This window comes from Anopheles bellator, chromosome 1, assembly GCF_943735745.2.
Source record: "Anopheles bellator chromosome 1, idAnoBellAS_SP24_06.2, whole genome shotgun sequence".
In the NCBI taxonomy this organism is placed as follows: domain Eukaryota; kingdom Metazoa; phylum Arthropoda; class Insecta; order Diptera; family Culicidae; genus Anopheles; species Anopheles bellator.
The window spans coordinates 10,434,256-10,461,943 of record NC_071285.1 but is presented as its reverse complement, the minus strand read 5'-3'; the positions used below and the strand labels follow the sequence as shown (position 1 = coordinate 10,461,943).

At 51.3% G+C, this 27,688-nt stretch overlaps 4 protein-coding genes across 4 annotated transcripts; 2 read left to right on the top strand and 2 right to left on the bottom strand.

The window, feature by feature from the left end:
* The first annotated feature begins 287 nt into the window (after positions 1 to 287).
* LOC131205851 (aldo-keto reductase family 1 member B1-like) lies at positions 288 to 2,174 on the top strand. Its single transcript, XM_058198125.1, has 3 exons — positions 288 to 436; positions 923 to 1,758; positions 2,015 to 2,174. The coding sequence occupies exons 1-3, from the start codon at positions 362 to 364 to the stop codon at positions 2,058 to 2,060; spliced, it is 957 nt and encodes a 318-aa protein (XP_058054108.1). The 5' UTR covers positions 288 to 361; the 3' UTR covers positions 2,061 to 2,174.
* A 68-nt stretch (positions 2,175 to 2,242) lies between these two features.
* Positions 2,243 to 12,610, bottom strand: LOC131205801 (uncharacterized). Its single transcript, XM_058198059.1, has 9 exons — positions 10,482 to 12,610; positions 8,907 to 9,058; positions 6,809 to 7,541; positions 6,500 to 6,737; positions 6,243 to 6,408; positions 6,038 to 6,181; positions 5,849 to 5,948; positions 4,052 to 4,195; positions 2,243 to 3,727 (listed from the first exon to the last, which is right to left on the bottom strand). Exons 1-9 carry the CDS (start codon positions 12,608 to 12,610, stop codon positions 2,677 to 2,679), a joined length of 4,857 nt encoding a protein of 1,618 aa, XP_058054042.1. The 3' UTR covers positions 2,243 to 2,676.
* Positions 12,611 to 22,880: 10,270 nt separating this feature from the next.
* LOC131205765 (uncharacterized) lies at positions 22,881 to 25,905 on the bottom strand. The gene is made up of 3 exons (XM_058198016.1): positions 25,791 to 25,905; positions 24,589 to 25,719; positions 22,881 to 24,124 (listed from the first exon to the last, which is right to left on the bottom strand). Exons 1-3 carry the CDS (start codon positions 25,903 to 25,905, stop codon positions 22,881 to 22,883), a joined length of 2,490 nt encoding a protein of 829 aa, XP_058053999.1.
* A 413-nt stretch (positions 25,906 to 26,318) lies between these two features.
* On the top strand, positions 26,319 to 27,656 carry LOC131216653 (uncharacterized). The gene is made up of 2 exons (XM_058211203.1): positions 26,319 to 26,448; positions 26,509 to 27,656. The coding sequence occupies exons 1-2, from the start codon at positions 26,319 to 26,321 to the stop codon at positions 27,654 to 27,656; spliced, it is 1,278 nt and encodes a 425-aa protein (XP_058067186.1).
* Positions 27,657 to 27,688: the final 32 nt, after the last annotated feature.

The window sequence follows — 27,688 nt, the reverse complement described above, 5'->3', positions numbered from 1 at the left end:
ACCCTCGAGGCAGTAAGGAAAAGTGTTGAATAAAGAATGCAGACCTTTTTTAAAATACACCCACGGGGCAAGTCATACTTTTTATGTGATACGTTTCGATGTGTGTGTCCGCCGAGAAGAATATTGATTTGGCGCCGGTTCGCCGGTTGAAAGCCGGTTAGCCGGAAAACACACTCGACGAAGCCGCGTCTGTGTTTGTGCTGACGCTATCGCTAAGGAGATAACGCGCATTCGAAGGCTATAACCGCGAGCTCCGCCTGCTCAGTCGCGTTAGTTTTTGGTGAGCCGCGAAAAGAGCGCTACGTTCGCTTCCAGCTTGCTTCGCTCGTTCGAGTATCTATCCAGCACTACGAACAGCACGATGGCATCCAAAGTCCCGCGCGTGAAACTGAACAATGGCCTGAGCATCCCTATCCTCGGACTGGGCACCTGGGGGGTAAGTATCGTCGTAGCTTTAATTGAAAGTGTGTACAGGTTGGTCGCCTCCCTCGCGGTCAATTATGTAATTGCATCATCGCCTCGCTCTTGGCGGCGTTCGAAGCTAGAAGCTATCGTGTGAAGTGTGGCGCTATCAAGGCCAACTGTGTGGAATTATTTTGTGCACATGCAAACAGCTCCCCAGCGAGACAGTTTGTACTGCACTCAGGTCAAGGAAGGAAGAGATGTAATGATCCCACAAACAATTTTACTGTGTTATTCGCCATTCCTCTATCGCTTCGCGGAAGGCCTGCTGATGGACAAACATCAACATTTGCGTGCATGACACAGGCAATTTAGCTTGTAGCGCGTTCGCACTAACACTAACACGAAACGCCGGCAAGTGGTTAACCCTTTGGTTGCCAGACGTTTTTTGAGATGTTTTATTTTCTATTTTAGCAATTATATTTTCTCTATTTTTATTTTGTTTCAACGTGTTCCACAGTCACCGCCGGGCGAGGTGGCACAGGCCGTGAAGGACGCCATCGAAATCGGGTATCGGCACATTGACTGCGCCCATGTCTATCAGAACGAGCACGAAGTAGGCGAAGGTGTTAAGGCGAAGATCGATGAAGGGGTCGTAAAACGTGAGGATCTGTTCCTGACCAGCAAACTGTGGAACACCTTCCACCGGCCGGATTTGGTTGAAGGGGCATGCCGCACGACCCTCAAGAACCTCGGAGTCAAGTACCTCGATCTGTATCTGATCCACTGGCCGATGGCGTACCGTGAGGATGGTGAGCTGTTCCCGCAGGACGACAACGGAAAAACGGCCTACTCGGAGGTTGACTACGTCGACACCTACAAAGCGCTCGAGAAGCTGGTCGGTCTCGGGCTGGTAAAGTCGATCGGCCTCTCGAACTGTAACTCGAAGCAGGTGGAGCGGGTGTTGGCAGCGGCCACCATCAAACCGGTTACGAACCAGGTGGAGTGCCATCCGTATCTGACGCAGAGCAAGCTATCGCCGTTCTGCAACGAACGCGGACTCGTTATCACCGCGTACAGTCCACTCGGTTCTCCGAACCGTCCGTGGGCTAAGCCTGGCGATCCGATGCTCATGGAGGATCCGAAGATTGTGTCGCTGGCGAAGAAATACGACAAAACGGCCGCCCAAGTATTGATCCGTTACCAAATCCAGCGTGGCCACGTGGTGATTCCGAAGTCGGTGACGAAATCGCGTATCGCATCCAACTTTGATGTATTCGACTTCGAGCTGACCAAGGAAGATATGGCGCTGATCGATTCGTTCGACTGCAACGGAAGGCTGGTACCCATTACAAGGTAATTTCAAGCGGTTGCTCGAAAGCTGTATTGACCACCCTATAGTCAAACCTACTTCCATTACAATCCATGGGAAGGGTTGAAAAGAAAAAGACGACATTGGAGTATTGAAAAATTCAATCTGCAATAATCGCGTAATGAGTGTGATTTGCTTGCAATTTGGTTTAATTTGGTTGATAACCCCACCGGCCCTGGCGGTTTGTAACCGACGGCATGATAATCGCTGACCTTTCCTATTCTACTTGTTCCTTTCCAGTGCTGCCGGCCATCCGCACCATCCGTTCGAGAATGACGAGTTTTAATGGAAAAGGGCAAGGCTTTAATCGCGAAGAGCTCACCGTCTAATTATATCGCATACTGCACTGCGCTGGAATCAATAAAACACTGTAACCTTTAATTGATTTACTTACTTATTTATCAATATCTTCAGCGCCCCCCAACGTTTCTTTTCACAATATCGATCGAAGTGAATATATAACTCGCCGCGCAAGTACCACGCTTGTTGCTACCATTTTATGACCGTTCGTTTATTTAATCTATAATCATCGATCGATTGATTGTAGTATCCTCCCCATGGTCCCAAAGGAGACACATAAAATAATAGACGCAATCTAGCAATATATTTACAGTATGGGAAGGCAAGAAACACCATCTTCAAAGACAAAAGTTAAAGGATCGAGCCCTACATGAGTGGCGATGGGCGTAGCGGGAAGATATCAATACCGATATCCGCCGCTCACTGGTGTGCCCAGCGTTCCGAAACGAACGCCATCAAACGTGCGCGCTAGGCGGAGATGGTAATGGAGTGTGTTTCTCGCGCTGTGCTGGCCCTCACAAAACGTAAAATAAGTTTCTATCATCAGACAAGTAATACAGTTCAGGGTAGAGGCTTCGATTCCGTCAACAGAGAATGTGTGCTCACGAAGAACCCTTCACATGAGCTGCCGCACCGTCCGGAAGACGCACAACCGTTATTTCCGGTGCCGGGGGATTCGCCTGGATCGTGTCACCGACTGACTCTACCGGCAGATCCGCCGGAGCAGGATAGGGCTTGGCGTAGACGGCAGGTAGCTCAATAACCGCGGCCGTAGACTGGTCGTCCGCTGTGATTTCTACCACCGTCGTCGGCTCACCCACTTTAACCTGCTCACACTCGTCCGTCACGACGATGCGCGGTGCCGAGGATTCTCGTGAACGGGATGTGGTACTATTGGTCGTTGCAGGGACGTTCTCGACTACAGGAATTACCACCGTGGACTTCAGTGGCATGGTTTCGTCTTCCACTTCTTCGATGATAGTGGGCGCAGTTGAGTGCACTGCTCGGACTTCGGTGTGGATTGCTGATTCGGGAACATCTACTACCGTCACGTCTTGCGAAAGACTTCCATCTGCGTCGGTCAACTTATTCGTAGGCGGTTCGAAAACGTCGTCGTCATAGTCCTCTTCATCGACTTCCGCTTGTCTGTGCCGTTCCTGTGAAAGTTGCGCCTCTTCTTCTTCGCGCAGGATATCGGCTTCGTTTTCTTCGTAGATCACGTGGCACGTTGTTCGTACCAGGGGGGGCATCATCTGGCACGGTGGCACTAGGATCACCTGTGGGTCCTGCGTGTATTCTTCACCGTTCACCATCATGTACTCATCTGCAAGCGGTTCTTCCGGCAGCTCCTCCTGTTGCTGCACGTCCTCTGGCTCGGGGAACTGGGGCCGAGATTTTTTTTGTTGTTTGCCACCCTGATTAGCGGCTTGCTGCTGTTTTCCCTGCTTCCCGCGATTCGGCTTCGAGCGACGCGGTGGAGGCGGTGGCTGTTGCTGCTGTTCCATCTGCTGAAGCTGCAGCTCCCGGAGGCTTTCGGTGAGCATGCGCAAATCACGATCCTGGGACTCGATTACGTTCTTCAGTTCCTCAATCTGTCGCAAATCTTCCGGCCGCGGGTCCCGTCGTTCGTAGCGCAGACGCATCTCTTCGAAACTGTACAAAAGACGAGAAGGTGTGATTACAACCCTTAATGGTACGCGAAAAGAGGCTGGTTTCATAGTATTATTTTGCCAACAGCGAGTCTAAGAGTCATCGTAAAGGTTCCGTGTAACAATAAGGTCTATTGTGCAGTGTACCCTCGGAACTGAGCTAATGAGCCGTGCAATGTTTCGATGGAACACTATGGCAGCAATGCGATAATGAGCTAATGCACGACTAGCGATATGTACAGACTAGGGACATATAAATCTTCTTGGCACACTTGAAGTGTATGGAACAAACAATGGCGAAACAATGGCAGATCCGGCGCAAACTTACAGATTCGTTAGACAGCGGCATTTTTTGTGCAACGTTGCGATCTCTTGCGAGTTCTTCGTGTCCCGCGACTCCAGACTGCGCACGACGTAACCGTGCTCCTCGTGCAGATCCTTGAGCTGCCGCTGATGGCTGGTCGTGAGTTCTCTGTGGGCATTATGGGGATTTGATCATGGATTCCGTAGGAGCGGTTGGAGGAATTTTTTCATTTTTGTTCGGGTATAACAGGGTGATATAAACGAAGCCAAAGAAACGAAGTCCAAAACAGGGCACGAGTTAGACATTCGCGTGATTCGCGTGAAGGTGAATTCGGTGTTTCGGTGGATGTTGCGATAGTTGAAAAATGGCAAAACAATCGTTATATTAGTGAAGAGCATGTGTGCTGCGAAGGTGAGACAGTGAATACGTCGAGTGTAGAAAGTGAGTACTTAGTGTAACCGATGTCCATGATCCTGCTGAACTTAGCTTGACTGAATGTCTATAAACTGATTGATTGACCAAAAATCCACATTGAATCACAATCGTATTTATTCGTCAACATGAACAAAACTGTGTGTAACATATTATCCCGAACCTTAATCATTTACGAGAAACTTCAACGTGAAGGAATAAAAAATGTTTATCTCTGGCAAACTTTGTGGGTAAATGCTGGTTTTGGGCAGTAACACAGTAACAATGCCAATACATGAGGCATTGTAACATCACAAATAGTGCAGATTTGATGCCAATCGGGCTGCTGGGTAGGTTGGTCGGATCACAAAGAACGCTTCAAAAATGGCCGTGCCGTAAGCTACATTAATTATGACTCATCATTCGCAGCTGACAGTAGACGATCAGTGCAAAAGTGAGAAATAGTGTGACGGACGCCAACGGAAAGGAATGTGTCTGCTGGTACAGTACCAGCGACGGTAGCAGCGGATACGCTCCCTTCATCAGCTGGCCAACCAGCATTACCAACCGGACTACCGGGTTGTGGCTAGCATTGTGTTGATCCTTCCGTTCACGCACTGCAGCCCCAATACTCCCGAATGGGGCATCCCTGTTTCGTTGATGACGACCAAAAAGTGCGCGCAAGGAGCATAATTATTCGCGTAGATTCCGCAGATATCGTTTATTACCGAAAACATCGATTCGCAACATTGATTAAGAGGCACGGAACAGTGGGACATTGAAAACAGGAAAAAGGAGAGAAAGAGAAAAGAGAGAAAATAGAACAAACATTTCATTATCACAGCTGATGAATGAACAAGGATTAGCTGAGTTTCACACATCGACAAGAACAGGAGCCCGGCGGATGCTGTGATCAAGAGAGGCTTCAAACACCACTTCAGAACGAAGATCAGAAAACATCATCCGAGAAGTGTGCGTGATGATAAGAAGAATGAATTAACGAGTTCTACTTTCCCTCTTTGTATGGTTAAATATTACGCCATGTCCTTCGAAACCGCCTCAAAGGAATGCTCTCGGAAGGACTGGCACAGTGATACGATTTTTTCGGTAATCAACGATAGCTACATTTCCGATAACCGGTCATTTGTTTTTTTCTTGCATTTCTAATGCCTAAAGTATATGGTCTGGAGAGATCGTGGGTTAGGTGATGTAAGTCTGCAATTTTGTTTTCTCCGAATCCACAGTCCCGAGCGTGGTGTGCGATTGGTCAGTTAAAGCTTAGCGGCAGAGATAAAAGCGTGTTGCGAAAGACGACAGTGATACAGACACTCACAAACACGAGACGCAAACGAACACACAAAGAGGGATGTACCCAAATTTACCCTGTACCTCAGAAATGTCCCGACGTACCTGATATTGTTCTCAGCATCGTCAAGTTTGTTCCGATTTCGACTTTCCATCAGCTGCAGAGCTTCTTCCTTCTCGGCAATAAGCGTTTTCCATTGTGACTCTACCGGAAACGGAAGGAAATGGACAATAAAGCCACCGCTTGGGATCCCATTGATACCATAATTAAGTCGGGCTTAGACGTGCACTTACCTAGCTCCTTTTTGTGTGTGCTTTTCATAATCTCGGTCGCATCGGAAATTTCTCGAGCAAACTCTTCCTGTACCTGCTGAATCCGGGCGCCAAAGTGTTTCTCCAGATCTTGCTTTTCCTGTTCGAACTGACGCTTGAGGTTTTCTGCGAGAGAAGAGCAACAACTTAGTACCGTCTGTATTGCCGTGACCGCTGATTGCATTACCGATGATTTCATCCTTCTCCGATATCTGTTTGGCCAGCTTCTGTTCGTGTTCACGCTCGGCACGTTCCACGTACATCCGCGATTGGAGTAACTTCTGGTCCGCGTCGGACTGCGCATTGGACATGGCATTTTTTTGCTGCTCAATTTTCGATTTAAGCGACTTTATCTGTGAAACAGGTAAAAAACGATCACCGAATGAATGGTGGCGTGCTGGATTTACGAAGGGCTGAATCGAACGTAAAATGGCCGTGTAGTACCTCCTCCTTCAACTGCTTCTCGCGCTCGTTGACCCGTTGGCTCATGGCTTCCGTTTCCGCCATCGTTTCACGCTGAATCTTCTCGATGGCCGAGTTGCGCTCCTCCATGTGCATCTGCTCCAGTTCCAGCTTGAGGCGATTCATCTCGCGCAACAGACGGTCTTCCCATTGCATTGCGATCTCACCTCGAGCAATCTCTATTCGGTTCAGAGCCTCGCGCTCCTTTTCACACAGTTGGCTGTGGAGATGGTAGAACCAAAAGCGGTTAAAGCGGTTTGTCGGGTCGATCGTAGCCGGCCGTGTACTTACTACTCGCAACGGTTCTTAATCTGTTGCACCTTCACCAATTCCTCCTCGAGTTTGTCGTGCGCCGTTTGCAGTTTCGCCTTGAGATCCTCCACCTGACGGGTCATCGTGGCGAGTGCCTCCTTCTGGTCGTACGTTAAACCTCGCAACTGCTCCACTTCGGCTTCGTACGACTTCAGCTGTTTCACTTCCTTGATCTGCTTCCGTGTGACCTCCTCGAGCCGGGTAACCTTGTCCAGTGCTTGCTTCCGTTCCTTCTCGACCGTTTCCATCCGCTCCTTGCACGATTTCTGCATGTTCCGGATGGTGAACTCACAGTCCTGCATCAGGTGCTCCTCCCGGTCGTTGTTCACGTTTCGCAACTGCTCAAAGTCGTGCTTCCACTTGGCCTCCACCAGTGCCCGCTGCTGAACCGATTCTTCCAGCGCCTCACGCATAATCTTCTGCTCCTCGGCCCGGGCATCCAGCAGCTTTTGGCGCTCCTCCTTTAGGTTGTCCACTTCCGTCCTTGCGTCGATCAGCTGGCTGTTTAGATCGTGAGCCAGCTGGCGTACTTCCTTCAGTTTCTCGTTTAACTCTATGTGTTCTATTTCTAAATTTTGATACTTGAGATTCAGCTCATCTTCCCGCTCGGAGGACCTCAGTCTTATCGCTTCCATCTCCGCTTCCTGCGTACGCAACCGGGCCCGTATGCCTTCGCACTCCCTCAGGGTGGCCTCCAGCTCTGCTCGCAAACCTGCCACGACAAGATGGAGATGCTTGGACTGTTAAACATTGCCTTCACAGGACAACTTCTCAAACTCAACGTACTGCAATAGGCGTCAAATTTTTTCGAATCTCCCTGTCCCATCTTCACTGCACCGGAAGCAACAGTTAATACAAATTGCCAAACGAACGCGAACCGTCGGGTACCGATGCCAACAGCTGTATTTGCAGAATTCGTCAAAAGTGCACCAAAGGTTACTAGATTACTGGATGAACTTCAATGCTGCTGCTTACTATTTATAGCTAACTTGATGTAAGAGCATGATTCAAGTTTAGGAACGTTGACAGACCCGTCCCAGATTAAAAACCAACTAACAACTTGCCAGTGAGTATGTTAGGGCTTGGGATGATAGCGAAATTGGCACGCGAAGTACTACGCCGTGAAACATTTCACTCGCGGAGAGTGTTATGTTTCGGCGAGCGTCCCACCGGGAGATGGTCAGAAATGGTGTCATTGACACCGATCCGATCGTTGGAGCACCTTCAAGTGTTCTTGTAGAACAATAGCCCATTTATTTGGGGAACCCATCTTCGGGTGCTGCATTGGGTGCGGTCCAAAAGAACAAGATGATCTTACACCGAGCATCTTCCACCGCAACAAGGTCAGCCGGAAGTCTTTGTTTTTGGATGATTGGCTAGCGGCAGCAGAGCTCGAGCAGCTCTCGACTGTCAACTGTTTATTCAACCAGAAATAGCATGAAGACCTGTGACGACCATGTTGCGGTGTGGGACTGTGCGCTTTGTGTATCCTGTACACGCCGGGATTTTCCACGGGTTTGGTGGTGCGCAATAAAAATAACGCATCTGCAACGACTGGGGCGGGTCCTGCCGTAGCAACTGCGTCGTGCCGGATGATCTTGGCCCGGTGACGTCGCGCCTCGTGACGTCAGTGGGGCCATTAGGGAAGGTTTAAATTTCAACCCGCAAACCAATCAATGAACCATTCTAATGCTAACCCATTGAAAGGCTACCCCCACTCGATCATCGCCTGACGGGGCTGGGCTTGTTGTATTACTTTTCGATGGCATCTGTTTCGTGGGGTGGCCGCCTGCGAGAGGAGTTTTTTTTTCCTTTTACCCATTTCCTCTGGCACGAGCTTTATATACACGCGTGACAGCATCATCGTCGCACGCGTTCGCTCATCAATTTAAATTCGTGCGCCATTTATTTTTTTGCTTGGGTCAATTTGCGTTGCATGTTTATTCAACGTTTCGCTCCGATCTTCCCACGCCATTCGTGAGACTTTTTTTTCGTTTTTGGCGGAAACATTTTCTCATGGGCTCAGGGGACACCGTTGGGGATGTTCCCCAGTACAATTTAGTAGGATCAAACTTACGCTCAACGTTGTACTCCTTGAGGGACGCATCACGCTCCACTGCATCCAGTTTCTGCTGCAGTTCGTACACCTTGCCGTTCGCATCGTTGGCCCGTTTCTCGGACTCACTAAGCTTCGCGCTGTACCGAGACTCCTGGTTGACCAGATCCTTCCTGAAATGGGACAACAATCGGTGTTCGGTCGATTAATTGATCATCGCGCACTCTCAAACGTAATGTGCCACAAAATTGAACTCATGATCCTGCACCTGATTTCGAAAGAGAAGCTCCTTCGCTCTTGGGCTCTTTCCTCCTCTCCTTACTACCTGACCTTGGCCCCGTGCCTTGGCTCACCATTAGCGCGCGCACGCGCTTGAAATATTTCAATAATTTTCATTCACGATCTTCAGCTTGTTTGATGATCGTGTCGAGCGTGCCGGAACGGCGTGCCGGATGCTTCAATCAATACGGATTGCAAAGCAAAACCGTGAAACCGTTTGCGAGGGTTCTGTATCGGGTCCTCGGTAGACAGGTCGCCGACAGCCAAGGATGCGACACTTGCTGTACCCCGAAGTCTGGGTGGGGCGGGCTGTCGGAAAGAATTTTAAGTGAGCTTGTTGGCCACGTTGGCCATTCCACTGAGCGTGGCCGCTTCCTCTTGATTAACCTGCAGTCAGTAGCGACGGCTATTTATAGCCGCCACTAGAGCGGCCATGAAGGTTCTGACGTAGTGGCCAAGAAGTGAAACGTTTCCTCGTGGGAAAAAAGGATATCGGTTTGTGATACATTGCATTAGCCAACGGTCTTAGCCCAGTGTGTTGAACGAAAAAGCCAAATAAATTTTCACCAACAATTTTGAAACACTGTAAACTGTTTAACTTCCCTGCTTCCGATCAGCTCGATCGAGGTGAAAACACGATAAGCTCAAAGTGATTCACACGCAACTTCGAACGCAAATCGTTGAAAGACTAAATGCCCAAAATTCCGGCCCACGGCTTAGAGCAGACGTCAATCGGTTGGGCCACAATTAGCTGTGAATCATGTCCCGAATCTGCTTCACATCCCTTGGCAACCCCATTCAAACGTCTGACCACAATCGCGTTGCTCATCATAGGCCTCTGGCTGCAAAAATGATCGGCGTTGAACGATCTGTTCCAGATGGCTGTCATTTCGGGGCGCCATAAATCGATCAGCTCGCTAATCCTTGTCAGCAGGACGAAAGCATCTCGCTGTCAGTCCCGGGTGCATGTGCCAGATAACCACGGCCGCGGAAATCACCTGCTGCGCCGTAAAGGAACATCCTTGAGGCGATCGCAATAACAATGGTCGACCGGTGAGAAAATCTGGTTCATCGAAAAGACGCAGTCACGCTGCCTTCTGATAAACTGTTTACTTCTACCAAACCCTAATGGCGCCGCTCGTTATGGTTTAATGTACTTGGGCGCGCATTTGTCTTCGCGCCGTCTGTCGTTCGAATGCCTGGTGGCCATTTTGCTTATGGAGAAGTGATTTATTCCCTCGCGTGACGCACTATCTACGGATGCAGTTGACAATTGAAGAATGGATAAAGACGGCCCGCGGTGGGTAGGATATTTACATGTCACTGTTGAGCTTTTCAACGGTGCCGAAGGATGGCTCGATGCTGGTCGGTCGCACCACATCCGGCAGGCTGGGCAGGACACTGTCCTCGATGAGGGCACACAGATCGGTGCCCCCGCTTCCGGTTCCCGGCACCACCACCGTCGACTCCGACATGTCCTTCTGCGCATCCTTCTTGTCGTGGCCGGCTCCGGCGGGGTCCGGCGACGGCACACTGTTGTCGTATTGAAACTCGATGTAGTCACGCTTATCACTAAATGCATTCCGCCGCTGGCCATCGCCAGCGTACCTCGGCCCAGGACTCTGGGCCGGCAACGATCGATCACTCGCTTCACTGTCGTCCTGCCGTTGGTCACTGTCACTCCCGGTCCCGGACTCCCGGTCGTCACTGTCACTGTCGTGTGTCGGGCTCGTCACCTCCACATCGTCACTACCGTTCTGCGTCAACCGGAAGCTAACCTGCTTTTTGCGCCCATCACCACCGACCGACGGCCCGTTGAGACGCTCGGCGGGCTCGATCGTGCCGACGGTGGACTCGGCAATTTTGAGCACCAAACTGGCCCGGATCGGTTCCGGGGAGGCCGGAAGGGATGGAGGGGAGGGCACCGCTTTCCCCAGGCCGTCGAGCCCCGGGGACAGGGTTTCCGTGGCCTCGTAGAAGACATCGCGATCGTCACTAGTATCGTCCCCAGGAGCATCGCCAGGAGCGTAACCCGTCGACGGGTGCGACACACGTAGGCCACGCGGCGGGGGTAGCGGAGGAGGTGGCGGGGACACCGATTTCGAGGACGAACGAGACCGTGGCCCGTGCTCAGTGGCTGCTGCTGATGCTGCTGTGCTGCGGCTTGGCTGTTGGCCCATTTCCGGGACTGCTGCTTTCTCGTCGACTACGACTACGGAACTGCTACCGACGGTGGCCACCGGTGGCGCTGGGCCATTCGCTAGCGACACGGCGGACGACACGGCACTACTGGCGCTCACGAGCTCACCCGAGCGGCCCGGGAGCGGCCACGGAGGATCATCGCCCTCGACCGACGCACACAAGCGCACGCCGCCTGCCGTGGTGGGCGAGATATTTTTGATATTTAATAATTCCTCCCGCGCACGGCTTGCGTCGGTGTTGGTGATGTCGTCGTCATCGTTGCCTTCGTGGTCGTGCTGCCGGTGGTTCGGTGGTGAGACTGCGCCGTTCCCGATGGTTTGTGTCTCGGCTAAACACCCGATCGGCGATCGTTCGTGGGCCGCTTGCGACGGCGCGCGGCAATCCTTCAGGGAAACGTCATGGCCGATGACGTCACAAGGCCCCTCCTTAACCTTGACGTCGCCACAGCCACCGCCGAGCGTCTGATCGACGATGACGGTCACTTGCGCACTGGAATCACCGAGCGCCGCCGAGCTCTGTAGCGGATTTACCTTCACCGGCTGCGATGGTGGCGGCGGATGGTTCTGCTGTTGCTGCTGATAGTTGCGGCGTCTGCTCTTCCCTTTGGCCATCGCACTTTCGCTCTGCGGCGCGTACCGATTCGAACTGGGCGAGTCGCCGCGATCCCGTTTGCTGTCCGTTTCCTGGGCCAGCCGCTCATCGGTCGGGCTCGAAGGACGGCGATCGGTGATGCCCTCGTTGTTGTTGTCGTCGTCTCCGTCGTTGATCGATACGGAACGCGTTCGATACGGACCGTTCGGCCGCGTGGAAACACTCGAACTGCGGTCGTCGATGGCGGAGGCGAACGTGGCCGATCGCTGCTCGGCGAGCGATCTTTCGCCGAGAAACGTATCCGAGCACTTCGGAGGCAGCTGCTGCTGCCGCTGTTGTGGTAATTCCGGCGATCCACTTACCCGACCCGGTACCTTGGCTTCCCGAGCGACCCTATCGTCCACCGGCTGCGGTGTCGGTGGTTGTGCTGGGAAGCTATTTTTAGCCGCCTGTTCCTCGTCGCCATCGTGGCTTGGCGGAACCGAGGGTGCGCCTGCGTACGCATCCTTCGTCACAACTGGCCCAGCACCAACACTGGTGCGTCTGTCGTCGCGAAGGTCCGCTTTCGCCGGTGTTGGTGGAACCGGCGAGCACTTTTCTTGCTGCTTCTGTTTTCCCTTCTGCGATTTGGAGCGTTTGAAGAAGCTGAACATTATGCTGCTATGTTGCCGTGAGTTCCACCCAATCGGTTCGCTTGATCGTATGTCCCGTCTGTCGGAAGACTTCCACGGCCTGCACTCGACCGAAGCGTCGCTGTCACTGGCACCGGAAGCCAGCCGGGTTCACAATCCTGCCACGAGAAACACAGGCCCCGATTAGCGTCACAAGTGACGATGGGAAATTCCGCGCTTTTCTTGCTGGGGTCTTTTTCCTCTTCAGACCTCCTTTCGTGTTGATTTCATTAATCTTCCGCCGCCGGTTTGTGCGTTACTTTTGCATTTTTTTTCTGGTTTTTTTCTGTGACGCAACACACGGTGGCGCTTGCTAGAAAACCCCGCCACCAGATCGACGTCGATTCATCCGCCCCATGGTTCGAACGTCTTTATTTACGTTACCCGGCTGCCATTCATGAATGACCAGGCGTCTCCTTTTCTACACTCACTCAAGGGCCACTTTCAAACTTCGGGGAGTGGTTTGGGTTGGGAAAACCCCCCTGGTTTGGGTTTCCCTTTCGGGCGGAAAAATCCATCAACGGTGGTCACCGATGGCGATGATCGACAGTGATGGCGGTCGGTTTCTTTTTGCGTTTCAAAGCGTTCCGTTGAGCGTTCCGGGAAAAAGTGGCCCGTCAGCGGCGTGCATGTCAGTGCTCCGCTCCGGGAAGTCGATCATCAAGGTCCAAGGTTTTCAGAGCCGGTCAGAGAGTTGTGGGAGTGTCGGAGCGTACGAGTAACAAGAAGTGAAACGAAAACATTCCATGTCCGGGACAGTCAATGTAGCACATTGATGCAACGAAAACATTCGTTTCTGTGTGTGGATTGTGATTGTGGGTCTAAAACAAACAGCTCACAGGCGGGCACAAGCGAATGTTAGAACGACTGTGGCCATGTCCGCGTGCTCTCGATCGAAGCTGTTTACCTTGGACGCGCGTGTGTTGCAACTTTGTCAATCCCCTTCATCCCAGAGGCTTACACAGTGAGCAGCTATGCAGCGGCACCAGGCGTCTCCATCGAAATGCAATACGCACCGGGCGACGTTACGAACGACTGAACGACGTTCTCAAATGCATTCGCTAGACGAGGGCTAACCTTGAACTAATTTAGAGCAGATTCCCCCGGCAGATTAGCGGCAGTTAGAGGGTGATCTAAATGAGGGGGCCTTGTCCTTGGGCCGTTATCCGTCGTCACTCCGACACGGGGTGTTTATCAAACATCCGTGCGCCCTCTTCTCTAATTCCGACACGCGTGCCCTTGATACTTGCGCAGGGGCACACACTTTAAGCTCTGATTCACGCGTTGATTAAATCGTCAGCGCTCAACTATCAAGGGCCTTCAACACTTTCGCTCACTGCCCCGACACTTCGTTCCATGGTGGAACGGGGGCAAAGGGCAAGCAGGTGAAGGATTAGCCTCGGGTATTCCACCCGGGACATCCGACCTCCGGCGAGGGACACATTCGGCAACTTCCGACGCGATGCGCGAAGATCGCTTGCACGAGCGGAACGCCTCGTTAAGACGAAGCGCACTGACGACGACGTCGAATGGAATCGGTGCGAATCGGAGCGTGTTTATTTATCTTCTTCATTGGATCCGTTCTGCCTCGGAAGGAACCGGGCCCGAGACGGTTCGCAGCCCGTTAGTGGTTGAACGGGTGAATGGCGCGCAAAAAAAACTGTGTAATAAACAAACAAAACCTCAACCCTGGGCCCTTCGGGCGATCGCAGTCGAAATGATGGCGCTCGGGTTTTTTCATTTGCTTCACGCTCACTACCCAAAATCTGAAACCCCAAACGATTTGTTTATCGCCGGGGCTGCAGGTTTGACAGACAATTTTAGCTTCGGATCCTAAATTTAGGCCACACGCATCAGTACGATCGCTGCTCTAACCGGAAGGTGGCCCGGTTTGAGCGATGCGATCGGTAGTCTATTCCTTTCCTGTAACGCAACTCTCTAGCCAAAATCAAATCAATCAACAATCGAACCGAGAAGCGGCAGCAAAACATAACCGAAACCACGCACTAGGGTCGACTTTCCTCTTGTAAACATTGATCCCGACCACTTGGCGACACGATCGCACAGTGACTTTCCGCGGTGTTGTTAATTAACTTTGCTGCTGAGGTAGTCAGTTACGTCTGACCGATGCCGGATGATGATTTGTTTATTGCGCAGGCAGAATCTGGTGTGCTGGTCACGAAGTGTGTCGCGGTTTGCAAAGCGCAGCCATCTCCAGTCAACCATGGGGATGTTGCTGCTGACGGTGCTTTCTCTGATTTTGTACGTCAGTGGCCAAACGCTAACGAACCAAGGCCAGCAGTGAATTGGTGCCACAGAGTGAGAGTGGCCATAATGTGGATTAATGATCCTAAGCCGACCAGAGTTCGTTCATGGTCAAGCGAACCAACCTAAGAAAGGTTGTGAAAGGTTTGCTTAATCGTTTCGAGAGATACGGACCCTAAAATACTTTTTTCAAAGAAATCAAACGTTTGTTATTTTGAAATGAAAAATTCTATTTCGTTTTCGTGCCATCGCTAAATGTGCATATCTCTTATCTCTCTGCTAAATCGTCGATTCCCAGACGAAGGAATTCTTCAAACTAATTAGTCATCCAATTTCGACTTTCTCGTAGGAATCGATGTACCTCTCAGCTAATCCGTGTCCCATAGATGAAAATGAATGATATTCGGAAAGAGCCAGGTCTGGTGATTACAGCGAGGTGGATAACAGCTCCCATCCAAGTGATTTGATAGTATCATGAACCTGGTTCAGTAGTAGTATCCTGAGGTTCAGTAGTCATTGAGCCGTACCTGGCGCCTCCATTCGGAATACAAGACACGACTTTTTGGCCGTTTTTCGTTCAATGCATGATTCAAACTGATCATTTGTTGCCAGTAGCGATCTGAATTAACGGTTTCATCAGGTTTCAAGAGCTTGTGATGCATCACACTTTCTGGTGCTATCAGAAAGTTCTTTCTGGAGTCCTCTGACGCTCTTTCCTTGTTAAGCCAAAATCGCCATTTTTAAATTTATTGAACCGACAAGCATTTGGTGAGATTCTGAAGCAGTTTTCTTCACGTGGTAGCAGAAATACAATAATCCTCGCGAAACGCCAATTTCAGGAACAAAAATCGAAAGCCCTCCAAAAATCGGTTGCAAACCAAATGAATTATTTTTCGACCTGTAATCCTTTGCCTAATAATAGGGAAATTTTGCCAAATAACCTGAATGAGGAGGACAAAATTGACAGGTAAAGCCCTCTGTTTAAAAGTCCGCTTTAAAAGGTAACCAACGGGAAAATGCACGATTGTTTCAAAATTTAATTTAAAAAATGACACATCGCATGAAAATACTCTTCATTACGCCCGTTCGAAAAACAAACTAATCTTTTCCTAATCTCCCGGCGCATCTTTACGCAACGTAGCGCTCTGAACGTTTCACTTCAGGTCAAAATAGATCAGGTCCTCGGTAGAGCATCACAGTTCCCTGACACGCCAACCACGAGCCACTCGGTAGTCAACGGCACTTCGGAGCCAGTGTAACCGATGCAGCAGCTACGAAATTAGTGCGTCTAAACATAGCGCACCTATGCAGGCCGTTCCCGTCCGTGCGACGTTCAATCAGGACCAGCGCACCACACTACGTGTGGTGCTGCAACGGACTGCCTGCCACTCGAGAGACCCACTCACCCATGTCCGTCAGTGTCGGTCATCACCAATTGTCGAATGAATCATCTTCGAGGGGCTTCAAGTGGGCCAGCGTGATTGCGACAGGACGAACGAAAAAGATATGACATACGCACGATGGGCGAAACCACTTTAACCTTCTGGGCAGGACCAAGTCTCGGCTCATTAAGTGCTCGATCGTGTCTCAGACATTCCGCTGTCAGATTGCGCTGCACTCGAAGCGCAATCGAAAAGTATTGAAACCATCAGATCTCTCTCTGTCTCTCGAAACAGAACACTCTGCCACAAGTGGAGACGCATGGTCATTTGTAAGCAGAAACATAATTGATCCTGGGGCCGTTCCCGGCGTGGGGCTTATTTATATAATCGTTAAATTTTCGGTGTCTGTCTGTCCACCGAGGAGTGTCTTCGCCGAAAGAATAATATTCGAAACGCGCCGGACGGCCGTAAGGTGTGCACCATGTTTTGGGCACGTGCCAGAAGCGTTGAAGAAATATGGGACACACGAGATGGATACGACGACACACTTCGAAGCGTGCGAAGCGGGTTGTTGGCGGTTCAATTTAACGAACGGCACGGTTGAACCGGTCTCGGCCGGAATACTCGGTGGACATTGAATAGGGACAAGTGTTGAGACAGACAATGAGGCACTAAATTTTAAGGACCGTCGTTGCGATTCACTTTGTCGCACCGAGCACAGGTATAGAACTTCTCACACAGGAAGTTGATTCACGGAAAAGTGGCACGGCACCACCCACAGCACAGCACAGATCACGGTCGGTCACACGATCCACTACCGGCTACCGGCGGTCGACTGTCACTAGAAAACTGTGAACGACCGGACTACCCGAGGCCACAGCGGCAAGTGCGTACGCCAGCGTTTCGCTTCGTGCAGGCCCGGTTCGACCGGTTTCTCCAAAAAGGATCCCCACGCACATCCCGACGCGATCCTCTTCCTCTACTGGTGACGCGGTCCTCGGTCACTATCTTGCAGCCCCAGACGACCCTATGCTCTCTCTCGTTCGCACACGAACTGCGGGCGAAGTTTTGCGGAGGAGTTGCTTGTTTGCTTTGGTTTCTAGATGTCTGTGGCCCAATACGTGAGGATGGCCACCGGGCTTGGCGGGTTTATCGATCGTCCGAGCGAAGGTGCGGGAGGTGATATGTAATAAAACACTTTGTCAGGGAGCGTAGGTGTTGCAAGTTCATGTCCACCCTCCCCTCTCCCCAACTTCCCGAACGATCTGCGAACCAAAATTAATCCGCGAACGCCAGCGAACGCAATTCCGGTTTCTGGGGTTTTCCTGCATCGCAAGTGGACGGACCGCGAGCGACGGGCGCGTCCTTTTCGCCGTCTGCCTGTGAGCGATTGACGTCAAGATGAGCACATCGGAAGCGTCTAATAATGGGGGGGGGGGGGGGGCACCCCAACACCCCAACAAAATGGGTGCAACTTTTCACGTAATCCCCCGGTGGGGTGGCTTGAGCAAACCCCTGAGCTGCGGCGCGTGATCTTCGATCTTCGCTTCGGGGGGTGGGATGATTATAATAATAAAAATAAATCCTGTCGGCAGAAATGAGCCGGGGGTCAGGCTCGGCTGTATTTCGATGCACGACGATCGACGATCAGCGCCCATAAATCGTCGTTTAATGAGTTGGGCCACACTGGCGGGCGGACCAACCAGATAGCATCGTCGTCCGGATTCATTACCGAACTGGTCCCGTTGGTCCCCCGAAAACAAAGAGGGAGTTTTATTGACGCCCTATTTCAGCGATCCTATAACGAGCGTGAGGCCGGATCACTTTCAGCTGTTCGGCAGGCGCTTCTAGCTTCCAAGGTCGCATAATGAGGACCGAATGGTTTGCAAATGCTTCTCAAGCACACATTCTCAGCCTCAGGTCAAGTGGCGTCTGGAAAATTGTGGTGTGGTGGTTTTCCAGATTCCGATCGCTGCTGCCAACCAGATAGCCGCCGCTCGAGATCTCCTCTTGGGCAGGCTTGAAACTAAAAGAAGATGACCACATTCCTTCGGTGCAGCGTCTGGCGATGACATATATTTTGCACTTTACGACAGAAAACAGTTGATAGAAAAATAAATTATAAACCCACAATTTTCTTCGGCGAACCATCGCTGGTAAAAATCTCATCATTTTTGGTAAAAATCTCTCAACTCGATCTACTGCGTTCGGCAACATGTCGGCCTCAGGATCCCTGAGTACCGTGTTGATGAATTAGGTGCTTATGCGTTTCACTAAATCAAAACAAAAAAATCTTCCACAAACCGGCCGGCCCGAAACCCGGGCGGGTTTTGTGGGAAAAATTCGCTAAACGATCTGCGATCTGCGAAAGTGACGGGGAAATATTTATTTTCGTTTGCCGTCGTGCTCCGTCATGTTTCGTATTGCGTGGCGCAGAGCTGGCCGAGTTTTCCTTTTTTCGCTACGCTGTCAGGAAAAGTGAGCTGTAAGAGTGAGATGGGTTCCCTTTTTTTTCACTCTCCCTCACTATCTGACTGAATGGCGCGTCGGAAAAACGCGCAAGAACGTAGAACGGATTGTAGAAGAAAAGTGGCGGCGTGGTAAAGGATTTGTCCGCACACTTTCAACAAACACCCGCCGGGCCGCCAGCCATGACGTACAAATCGTTTGACGACGGGGTGAATCGAACAGAGAATGAGGCTTACAAATTTTACAAATATTATTTTCGGTAATCGAAATAATTTTATGTGGTTTTCTTTTCCACGATACTTCCAAATAGCATTTTGCTGTATTTTAATATGTTTTATATTTATCTAAATTTCCTGATTCATGTGTTCTTGATTCTCATTAGTTATGTAATTAACAAATGAATAAGGTAATGCAAGAAGTAGACGAATGTGGTTTGTGGAGCATTAAAACATAAACAACATCGAAAAGTAAATAAGAACGAAGACAATCAAATCATTAGTCAAAGGAACAGAATCGCACTTACCAGTATTGAAAGAAGTTGTTCAGTGCACTGTTCTGCACGCTCAGCGGATCGGTGATGCGCAGATCGCCAAAGTGCAACGCCGGCTCGTCGGCGATCCCACTATCGTCCTCGGTATCCTCATCGTCGTCCTCGTCGTCGTCGTCGGTTCGGCGCACCGGGTGCCGTTCCCCGTCGCCGTGGTCATCGTTTTTGTTGTCGTCGGTGTCCTCTGGCAGGTGTGCCAAAAAACGCGGTATTTGCGAGTTGAAATAATTCATCCTGGGCTCGGTGGCTGAAGACAGGATTGTCCGCTCAGGGAACGTTCTCTGACGTGCACAGTGCGAAGTGCAGGAGTGCGTTAAGTCACTTGTTGGAGTTTACAGAGACACATTCACAATACTTTCTATCGTCCGAAAACACCTATTCGGCGATGGATCTTAGCTTGAGATCGCAGTGGATCAGTGTGTTGTAGTGATGTAACATTTCCTACACTTTACACGAACACACTCATAGCTGATAAGCAAAAGGAGACGAAAGCTGCGTTCATTGCGTTCGGTCACAATGTTGATACTTCCGTTGTCCACAATCGAGTTACAATCGATTGATCAAATAGATGTCACTCCTTCCAACTCAATAATTCCACACAAAATCTTCACACAAAAAAAGAAACACTTTCGATCGATGATCAGTTGGTAGACAGAACGTCCCCCGGGGGCCAATTCAGTTAACGACACTCGATGATCCCGGTCCGATTTGGGAACCTGGCACTCGGCACAGGGTACAGCCGTGCTTTCGCGGTCACTAAGTGGTCCTAAATGCTGGTCCCCTGAGAGCGGAACCAACGCCAAAAGGCGGCGATATTGCGCACTCTAAGCGAACCCCGTGCGCGCAGCTCTCAGTCAGGACATAAGACGACGGGCCCCTGCGGGTGTGCGGTTCGGTGTGTTGTGGGGGACTCACGTCAAATGTTCTTCATTCGCGGAATGAAAATAGCAACAAATGGAGAGTGACGGAAAAACTGGGTCCAAAAAAAGAATCGCTCAAAAATAGAGAATATTTTTAAGGCGACACTCGGGCAAAATCAACAACTGGACCGGACGGGGGGCCGATTTGTCAATCAAGATCATCCCGCGCGTGCTCGGACGTCGGTAACCTTGAAGAGCTGTTTAGGAGGAGCTTTCGTCGCCGAGACCATCAGACTAGGCCCGGAAATGTGTCATCTTCGGCGGCCGGCTGGCGATTGATTTCGGGACGGTCATTTACTCTCTCTCCCCGGATCCCGGATACCGTGATTTCCCGTATATTTAGACAAAGTTTTCCCGAGGATCCCGTCCCGGTTGATGCGTAAGGTCTTTGTGAGGTGAAAGAAGCCTGAACGAGGGAAGAAAATTAAGAAATCAACGTCTTTTGTTGACGCGCCGCCTGAAGACAGCTCTAGTAGCTACTATTTATGAATTATGATCTCAGCAACCGACGGCGATTGCGTTGACAGGCGAAAAACGTCAACTCCACGAAAGCCAAGGGTTGGCGATCTCTTCAATTTGCAAAGGTCAAAGAACAGACTGGTGGAGTGAGGTGAGCTGTGCGTGGTGAGTTTCTGTTTCCTCATTGAAATCCACCACGGCCATTAAAATGCCGTACAAAAGAAAAGAATTTTGAGTGCCTGTTCCACACGCCTCCTGCGGGGTCAGTTGCGTGGATAATTGGCTCCTGGAACAATAAACATTTCCCGTAGGCCTTTTTTATGCGCTCGATTGGCACGATTTTCCACGGAAAAGTGTGAAAATTGAGACCGACCGTATGGAAACCACTAACTCCTTTCGCCTTTCGGTTCGTGTTTCGTGAGAGAAAACAGTTTGCTGAACCAGCAGTTCGATGCGAACAGCTGACGTGGATTAAGTGTTTGGGAATGAAACGCACGTTCGGAACGAGAAAGTGTTTATGATTAGGTTTGAGCCAAAAGCGGGTCATCAGGATGATGTTTAGATTGGGTTCAGTTTTCGAAATAAGTTGCCTTTTCCTACCATTATGAGGTAGAATGTTTCTTTGAACTGTTGCCAATGCGGCAAGAAAAATGTATTGCTGACCGAGGTCATTACGGTTTACACTATTCATTGGACATGACAAATCACACTTTACAACTTATTTGACAATCGTTTAATCTTCCGACTACAACTTAATACGCTGGTCTTTATTCGTTCTGTAAATTAGCAAACTGACGGTTCGTTAAAACCACTTTTGGCATGCGGACACCGGTCCGGTCGTAAATCTTTCGATTTAGTTCTGCCTGTCAGTGATTTTCACACATGTCTTTACGGGACATCTGACAAATTTTGGCGCAATTTCGGTCCTCTGTCAACGGAACTGGTTAAGTGCATTTGGATCGGAACATTACTCTTACTTGAGGCACAATTTATAATTCGTTTTTCTGAAGCACTGAGAAAGGGTTCCGATTTTTCACAACGGCACACTTATTTGCGGAACGCCTAATTTGGCCCAAAATATCTCATCGCTCGCCAGTCGCCCTTTTTTCACATATCCTGTCTGGGTGGGATTTCCCAGCGGTTCGTCTGCTACCCACGAAACAGACAGGGCTTAGACTGGGAGATAAGCCCGCTCACGATAAGCCCGCTCACGACGCAACATTATAAAATGCAACAAACACGGTGCCGATGACGACACCGAAAACGATGACAATCGAGACGGAGAATAAACGTGATTGTTTTCGGGCGTCCCATCAATCACTAACGCGGAACGCGGTTGGAGGTCGCACCATGATTCGTTTGATTGCGCACTCGAATTCTTGCACTCTGATCCTCGGAAACCATTAGTAACTCACGGTGGAATTTTAATAAACTTCGGCTTCTTCACTAGATTAACACAAACTATGTATGAGTTTTGTATAACCGAAAGAAGGCCCAGCAAGGAGGCCTCCGTGCAAGCAAACAGTGAAGCGGCTCACGAGTTTTTGGCAATTTTTGCACCGACTTGCGACTTGCGGGTGCCGACAGTCGCACAGCTCACAGGGCGGTGCATGTTATCGACTGTGTCCAAGGATAAATCAAGACACAAACAAATAGCTCGGGGCCCGTCACGAAAAGGGCTTTCCGCATTGTGCTTCGACCGGTCCCTAGCTGCTAGGAGCAAGCGAAAGGAACGAAAAGCGAAACGCCGGTCGCCGAAAGGGTAGCTTACCGAACAGAGAGAGAGGGGCACGACACAGAATAAGAAAAGGCCGGCCCCATGATCGCGGGGTGCAGTGAAGACGAGAATGCGTTTGGGGTTTTTCTACGCTTAAATTATCCGAAACCTGGCAGCATACCAGAGGCGAGTTCGCACCGGTTGATAGGTGTACATGCTACAAAATGGTTCACAGCAAAAGCAGTGGTCTTGGGTGATCTTTTGGTCAACATTTATTTACTCGCCATTTACTTTACTTATACACTTACTAAGTCGATTTTATTTTCTTTCCGTTCTTTCAACAACACTCCAAGACGTAGCCTACGTAAATTTAACGTAGGTCTTAAAAAACAAAATCGCTCCTATCACTTATGACCACCAGCTCGCAGGACCTTTTCCGAGTGTGCTGCGCCCGCGCTGACGTCAATCGGAAGTGTCGCTCCTCGGCTCAGTGTTACGCCGCTCCGCGCCGTTGCGCGAAAAGCAGAACACCGTGCAGCATCAGGGTGGCGTACAGGATCCCCACCGAAACCACCCGCATCGCCCCACCCGTCAGCACTTTGGCCACGTTCAGCTGCGGGTGCGGCTTCCCGATGGCGGCATTGAATTCGTTCACCTCACACGCGTAACTGTACCCGATCGTGAGGTTCTTGCGCTCCCAGTCGATCCAATCGACCTGATCCCCGATATCCTCACACACCACGTAATCACGCAGGACCACGTCGAGTGGGATGTGCACATTGTTAACGCCAACGATCGCAATGCCCGCGTTGGCCGCCTCATCGTGCAGGATCTTGTAGTACAGCTTCGGGGCCGGCACTCGCTGCGTGCCCTCCGTAGGGTTAAAATCGAGCATAATCTCCCGATAGTCCCCGTTACCGTCGGCCAACGAGAGCACCCCGTACGTGCCACTGTACACGGTCAGGTTTATGTGGCGCTGTCCGACGAAGTTCCGCACCGACGACTCCACGCGCTCCCAGTTGATGGCGTTAAAGTTTTGCCACTGCGGCGCGGCATTCAGGAACCAGAAGGTGGCGTTCTGCTCCGTACCGTACACAAAGTCCACACGGGCCGCGATGTGTCCACGGGCCATGTAGATCCCGTTGTCCGTGTTCTGGACCAGCTCATCGGCCCGTGCCGTTGAGCCAAGGATCTCACCGATCGTTTCGCGCTGCTTATTTACGGTGTAAAGGTTGTTGATGTTGACCTCCGGGTAGTGGTTGCCCTGGTACCATCCGGGACGCGGATTTCCCGACTGGTAGCCACCGTTGAAGCGAGTCATTTTGTGGCGTACAAAGTGCGTATGGTACAGCCTTTCATCGTGACAAACTTCGAACACGTTCACCCACCGGTTGGAACCCAAATCGAAGCCGACCTGCACAATCACCGAGTCCTGGAAGCATCGCTCCTGGGTCACTCGGGACGAACTGAGCCAGTAGGACATGCAGGACAGCTGCGGAAACGCGTACGTCTGACCCTGGAAGCGAAACTCTTCCCCAGAAAGGCACTCGATCGTGATCGAGTTGAGAGCCGGAAACCAGATGAACCCATTCTGACAAACCAGCTCAACGGTAGAGCCCTGCGGGAACTCGATCCAGCGGGATTCGTTCACCGGGTACCAGTACCTTTCCGTTCCCGGAATCAGGATCAGTGGCTGCACGGTGGGTAGAGACGAGAAGTTTATGTTGCATCCACCAGCTAAGGAAGATAGGTACACTTTATTGAAGAACTTCACTCCGGCAGTACCACGGACGTACCGTTCTGCCTCACGGATGCCTCGGGAGCCGTACGGCCCACAACCCCGGAAGAGATGGCCAGTAGGCACACGGCGGCGAAGACTTTCAGCAACGACATTCTGCGTGGAAGACCTGCTTAAAACTACCTACGAGTGGACACTGGACATAGCTAGCTATATCGGGGTCCCATAGCCGTAGATAATCTGCTTATCGGTTCGAGCATAGTACTACGTTCCGGAGGCAATCGAAAACCAATTAAGCATCGGGCTTATCGGACCGCTACCTCAATGCAATCGATTGAAGAACGTTGTCCCCATTCATTGATAATCGCCCGGGATGGCGTAGACCGTTGTTTGCACCGTTTCGTACATTTATTGTGATCACAAAGCGTTTTCGTCCTGCGCTGTCATTCTCAGATAAGCAAACTGCCAACGTTCAGGTTCGGCAGGTGGCCAGTCACTCGGTTGAACTCGTTCACCTCACAGGCGTACGAGTACCCGAGGGCAATGTTCTCGCGCTCCCAGTTGATCCACCCGATCCGCGAGCTAACGTCCGTGCAGAAAATGTAATCCCGTCGGATTTCGGCCAGCGAAATGTGCACGTTGTTAACCCCGATCAGGACGATACCCGAGTTGGCCGCTTCGTTGTGCAGGATCTTGTAGTAAACCATCGGAGCGCGTACCCTCGTCCGACCGTTGGCGTCAAAGTCGAGGAAGATCTGCCGGTGATCACCGTTTCCGTTGGCGATGGTCTGCACTCCGTAAGTCCCTCCGTAAACGCGTACCCGGATGTTACGGTTGGCCACGAACGTTTTCGCCGCCGACTCGATCCGTTCCCAGTTTCCGGCGTTAAAGTTTTGCCACTGCGGGGCAGCATTCAGGAACCAGAACGTTCCGTTCTGCTGGGTACCGTAGATAAAGTCCGCCCGGGCGGCAATATGTCCGCGGGCCATAAACAGCCCATTGTCCGTGCCCTGCACGAGTTCGTTGGCTCGGGCTTGCGAGTTCAGGATGGTGGCTAGCGTCGCACGTTGCGTGTTGACCGTGTACAGTCCGTTGATGTTGATGCCGGTGTAGAACGATCCTTGGTACCAGCCGGGCCGGGGAACGCCGGTCTGGAAGCCAGCGTTGGCGGGCGTAAACTCGTGCACCACGTAATGGTTGTCCAGGGTCACTTCGTCGTGGCACACGTCCAGAAACTTGGGGAACCGGGTGCCAACCTGGAAGCCAATCTCGACCATCGTGGCCGAGTTGAAGCATCGCTGAGCCGTCCGGCGCGCAGTGCTGAACCAGTTGTCCGTGCAGGCAAAGTTGCGGAACGCGTACATCTGGCTGTCGTAGTTGAACTGATCGTTTATGACGCACGCAATCGTGATCGAGCTTTTGCCCGGAAACAGTTCGAATCCTTGCTGACAGGCCAGTTCCAGTGTTTCGCCGGCATTCAACTGCAGCACACCGCTGCTCGTGCTGGGGTAGCGGAACTGGGCCGTTCCCGGGATCAGGACCAGTGGTTGGGGCCGGGGCATATCGCCAGTCATCCGTACCGAGCAAGCGGTCGCTGTCGTAGGGAAGAATTCAGGACCACTATCAATCCACTATCCGATGAGAAACGAATCGCGGATAGCTTACCAAAGTTTCCATAGTCGACTTCCGGTACCTCGACCGGAATATCCTGATGCAGGTCTTGGCCATGGGCCAGCCGGCCGACGGTACACACCACCACAAGACACCACAGCCACTGCATTGTGAAACCTCTTGTGTTAAAATGCGTCAATCGACGTCCGGGTGGGACGCTTTTTATAGCCGATAAGGAGAGCGCAACTCTGCCGATCCGACGGTGATAAGACAATGTGGAGGCGGTTTCGGTGTGGTCCACACACCTGCATTCGCGGTGGGGCACCGGCTGATTGTCGAGCCCCGATTGAAAGAACGTGATTTATCCGGATTGTAAGGGTTTTACCAGCGTCTGGACTGATTAGTTACGAAGTTGAGTGAACGCAGAGATGGACGAACTTTCGTCCGTTCGGTGGACAATGTCTGATTTACGTTTAGCTGTCGGAGCTCTTATCGTCCACGGTAGCGGAGGCCGAGAATCATGATGAAGGCTATAAAAACCATTCCACAATCCACCGGACGGCTTAATCGCCCCGATCGACAATGAGGTGGTTTGTGGTGCTACTTTCGCTCTGTGGAGGGCTGTGGGCGAGAGATATTCCAGTAGTTCACTGGGAAGATGATGGCCCGGGTGACGACTTACCGGTTGAAGTTCCACAGATTGACGGTTTCGGTGAGTAATAACGTTAATCACCTCGGTTCGTCGTAACTATCCATCGTTTCATCCATCCAGCTACTGGTTGCTCCGTGCGGCTCAACGGAGATCTTCCCCAGCTTCAACCCCTAATATTGGTGCCCGGGACAGAGCAGTTCCGGTACCCGACCACCAACAGTGGGATCCTTGACCTGGATGCAGGAGAAACGCTTGAGCTGGCATGTGCCAGCGGGTTTGCGTTGTTCCCCGAGAGAAGCACCATTCTGGTGACGTGCGTGATCAACGATCAGTTCAACTACGACAGCAAGATGCATCCGTTCATCGACTTTGGCTGTACGGCCAATTGGCGTAGCGTCGTTCGATCTACTGCCCGCCGGTGTTACAACGATGCGACGATCCTTGAGGTCGGTTTCGAGCTGGGCCTAGATCGGTTTCCCAGGGTGATGGAAATATGCCACGATTCGGTTCGGTTCGTCAACCATTACGTGGTGTACGAGTTCACTCCAGCCAACGCCGGTTTCCAGACGGGTGTGGCCCGTCCCGGATGGACCCAGGGTAGCTTCTACACGGGCGTTAACGTAAACACCCTCTACACGGTCAATATGCAACGTGAAACGATCGCCACCATCCTCAGCTCACAGCAGCGGGCGGATGAGCTCGTCCAGACGACCAACAACGGGATCTACATGGCACGCGGACACATCGCGGCCCGTGCCGACTTTGTGTACGCTCCGCAGCAGAACGCCACCTTCTGGTTCCTGAATGCTGCCCCGCAGTGGCAAAACTTTAACGCCGGAAACTGGGAACGGATCGAAGCTTCGAGCAAGACGTTCATTGCGTCGCGTAACATCCGCGTTCGGGTTTACAGTGGGACCTACGGAGTTCAGACTCAAGCCGACGGAAACGGAGACCACCGGGAGATCTTCCTCGACTTTGATGGGAATGGGCGGCAACGGTTACAGGCGCCGAAGGTTTACTACAAGATTCTGCACAATGAAGCGGCCAACTCGGGCATCGTCCTGATCGGAGTCAACAATGTTCACATACCGATTGACACGATTCGGCGGGATTACATTTTTTGCACGGATGTTAGCTCCCGGATTGGGTGGATCAACTGGGATCGGGAAAATCTTGCCCGTGGCTACTCGTACGCCTGTGAGGTGAATGAGTTCAATCGAGTGACTGGCCATCTGCCGAACCTGAACGTTGCTAGTTTGTTGATCTAACCGATTGGATTGGTGACGATAAGGAATCCTTT

What these genes read in the sequence shown, in the direction of transcription:
- LOC131205851 (XM_058198125.1), top strand. Translation starts at nt 362, where the DNA reads ATGGCATCCAAAGTCCCGCGCGTGAAACTGAACAATGGCCTGAGCATC. An exon ending in TCGGACTGGGCACCTGGGGG is followed by an intron (nt 437 to 922) that starts GTAAGTATCGTC and finishes CGTGTTCCACAG; the next exon opens with TCACCGCCGGGCGAGGTGGC. An exon ending in AGGCTGGTACCCATTACAAG is followed by an intron (nt 1,759 to 2,014) that starts GTAATTTCAAGC and finishes GTTCCTTTCCAG; the next exon opens with TGCTGCCGGCCATCCGCACC.
- LOC131205801 (XM_058198059.1), bottom strand. Translation starts at nt 12,610, where the DNA reads ATGTTCAGCTTCTTCAAACGCTCCAAATCGCAGAAGGGAAAACAGAAG. An exon ending in GGAGAAGGATGAAATCATCG is followed by an intron (nt 6,182 to 6,242) that starts GTAATGCAATCA and finishes CTTCTCTCGCAG; the next exon opens with AAAACCTCAAGCGTCAGTTC. An exon ending in CACACACAAAAAGGAGCTAG is followed by an intron (nt 5,949 to 6,037) that starts GTAAGTGCACGT and finishes CGTTTCCGGTAG; the next exon opens with AGTCACAATGGAAAACGCTT.
- LOC131205765 (XM_058198016.1), bottom strand. Translation starts at nt 25,905, where the DNA reads ATGCAGTGGCTGTGGTGTCTTGTGGTGGTGTGTACCGTCGGCCGGCTG. An exon ending in AGTCGACTATGGAAACTTTG is followed by an intron (nt 25,720 to 25,790) that starts GTAAGCTATCCG and finishes TCCCTACGACAG; the next exon opens with CGACCGCTTGCTCGGTACGG. An exon ending in GCCGAACCTGAACGTTGGCA is followed by an intron (nt 24,125 to 24,588) that starts GTTTGCTTATCT and finishes TATCTTCCTTAG; the next exon opens with CTGGTGGATGCAACATAAAC.
- LOC131216653 (XM_058211203.1), top strand. Translation starts at nt 26,319, where the DNA reads ATGAGGTGGTTTGTGGTGCTACTTTCGCTCTGTGGAGGGCTGTGGGCG. An exon ending in TCCACAGATTGACGGTTTCG is followed by an intron (nt 26,449 to 26,508) that starts GTGAGTAATAAC and finishes TCATCCATCCAG; the next exon opens with CTACTGGTTGCTCCGTGCGG.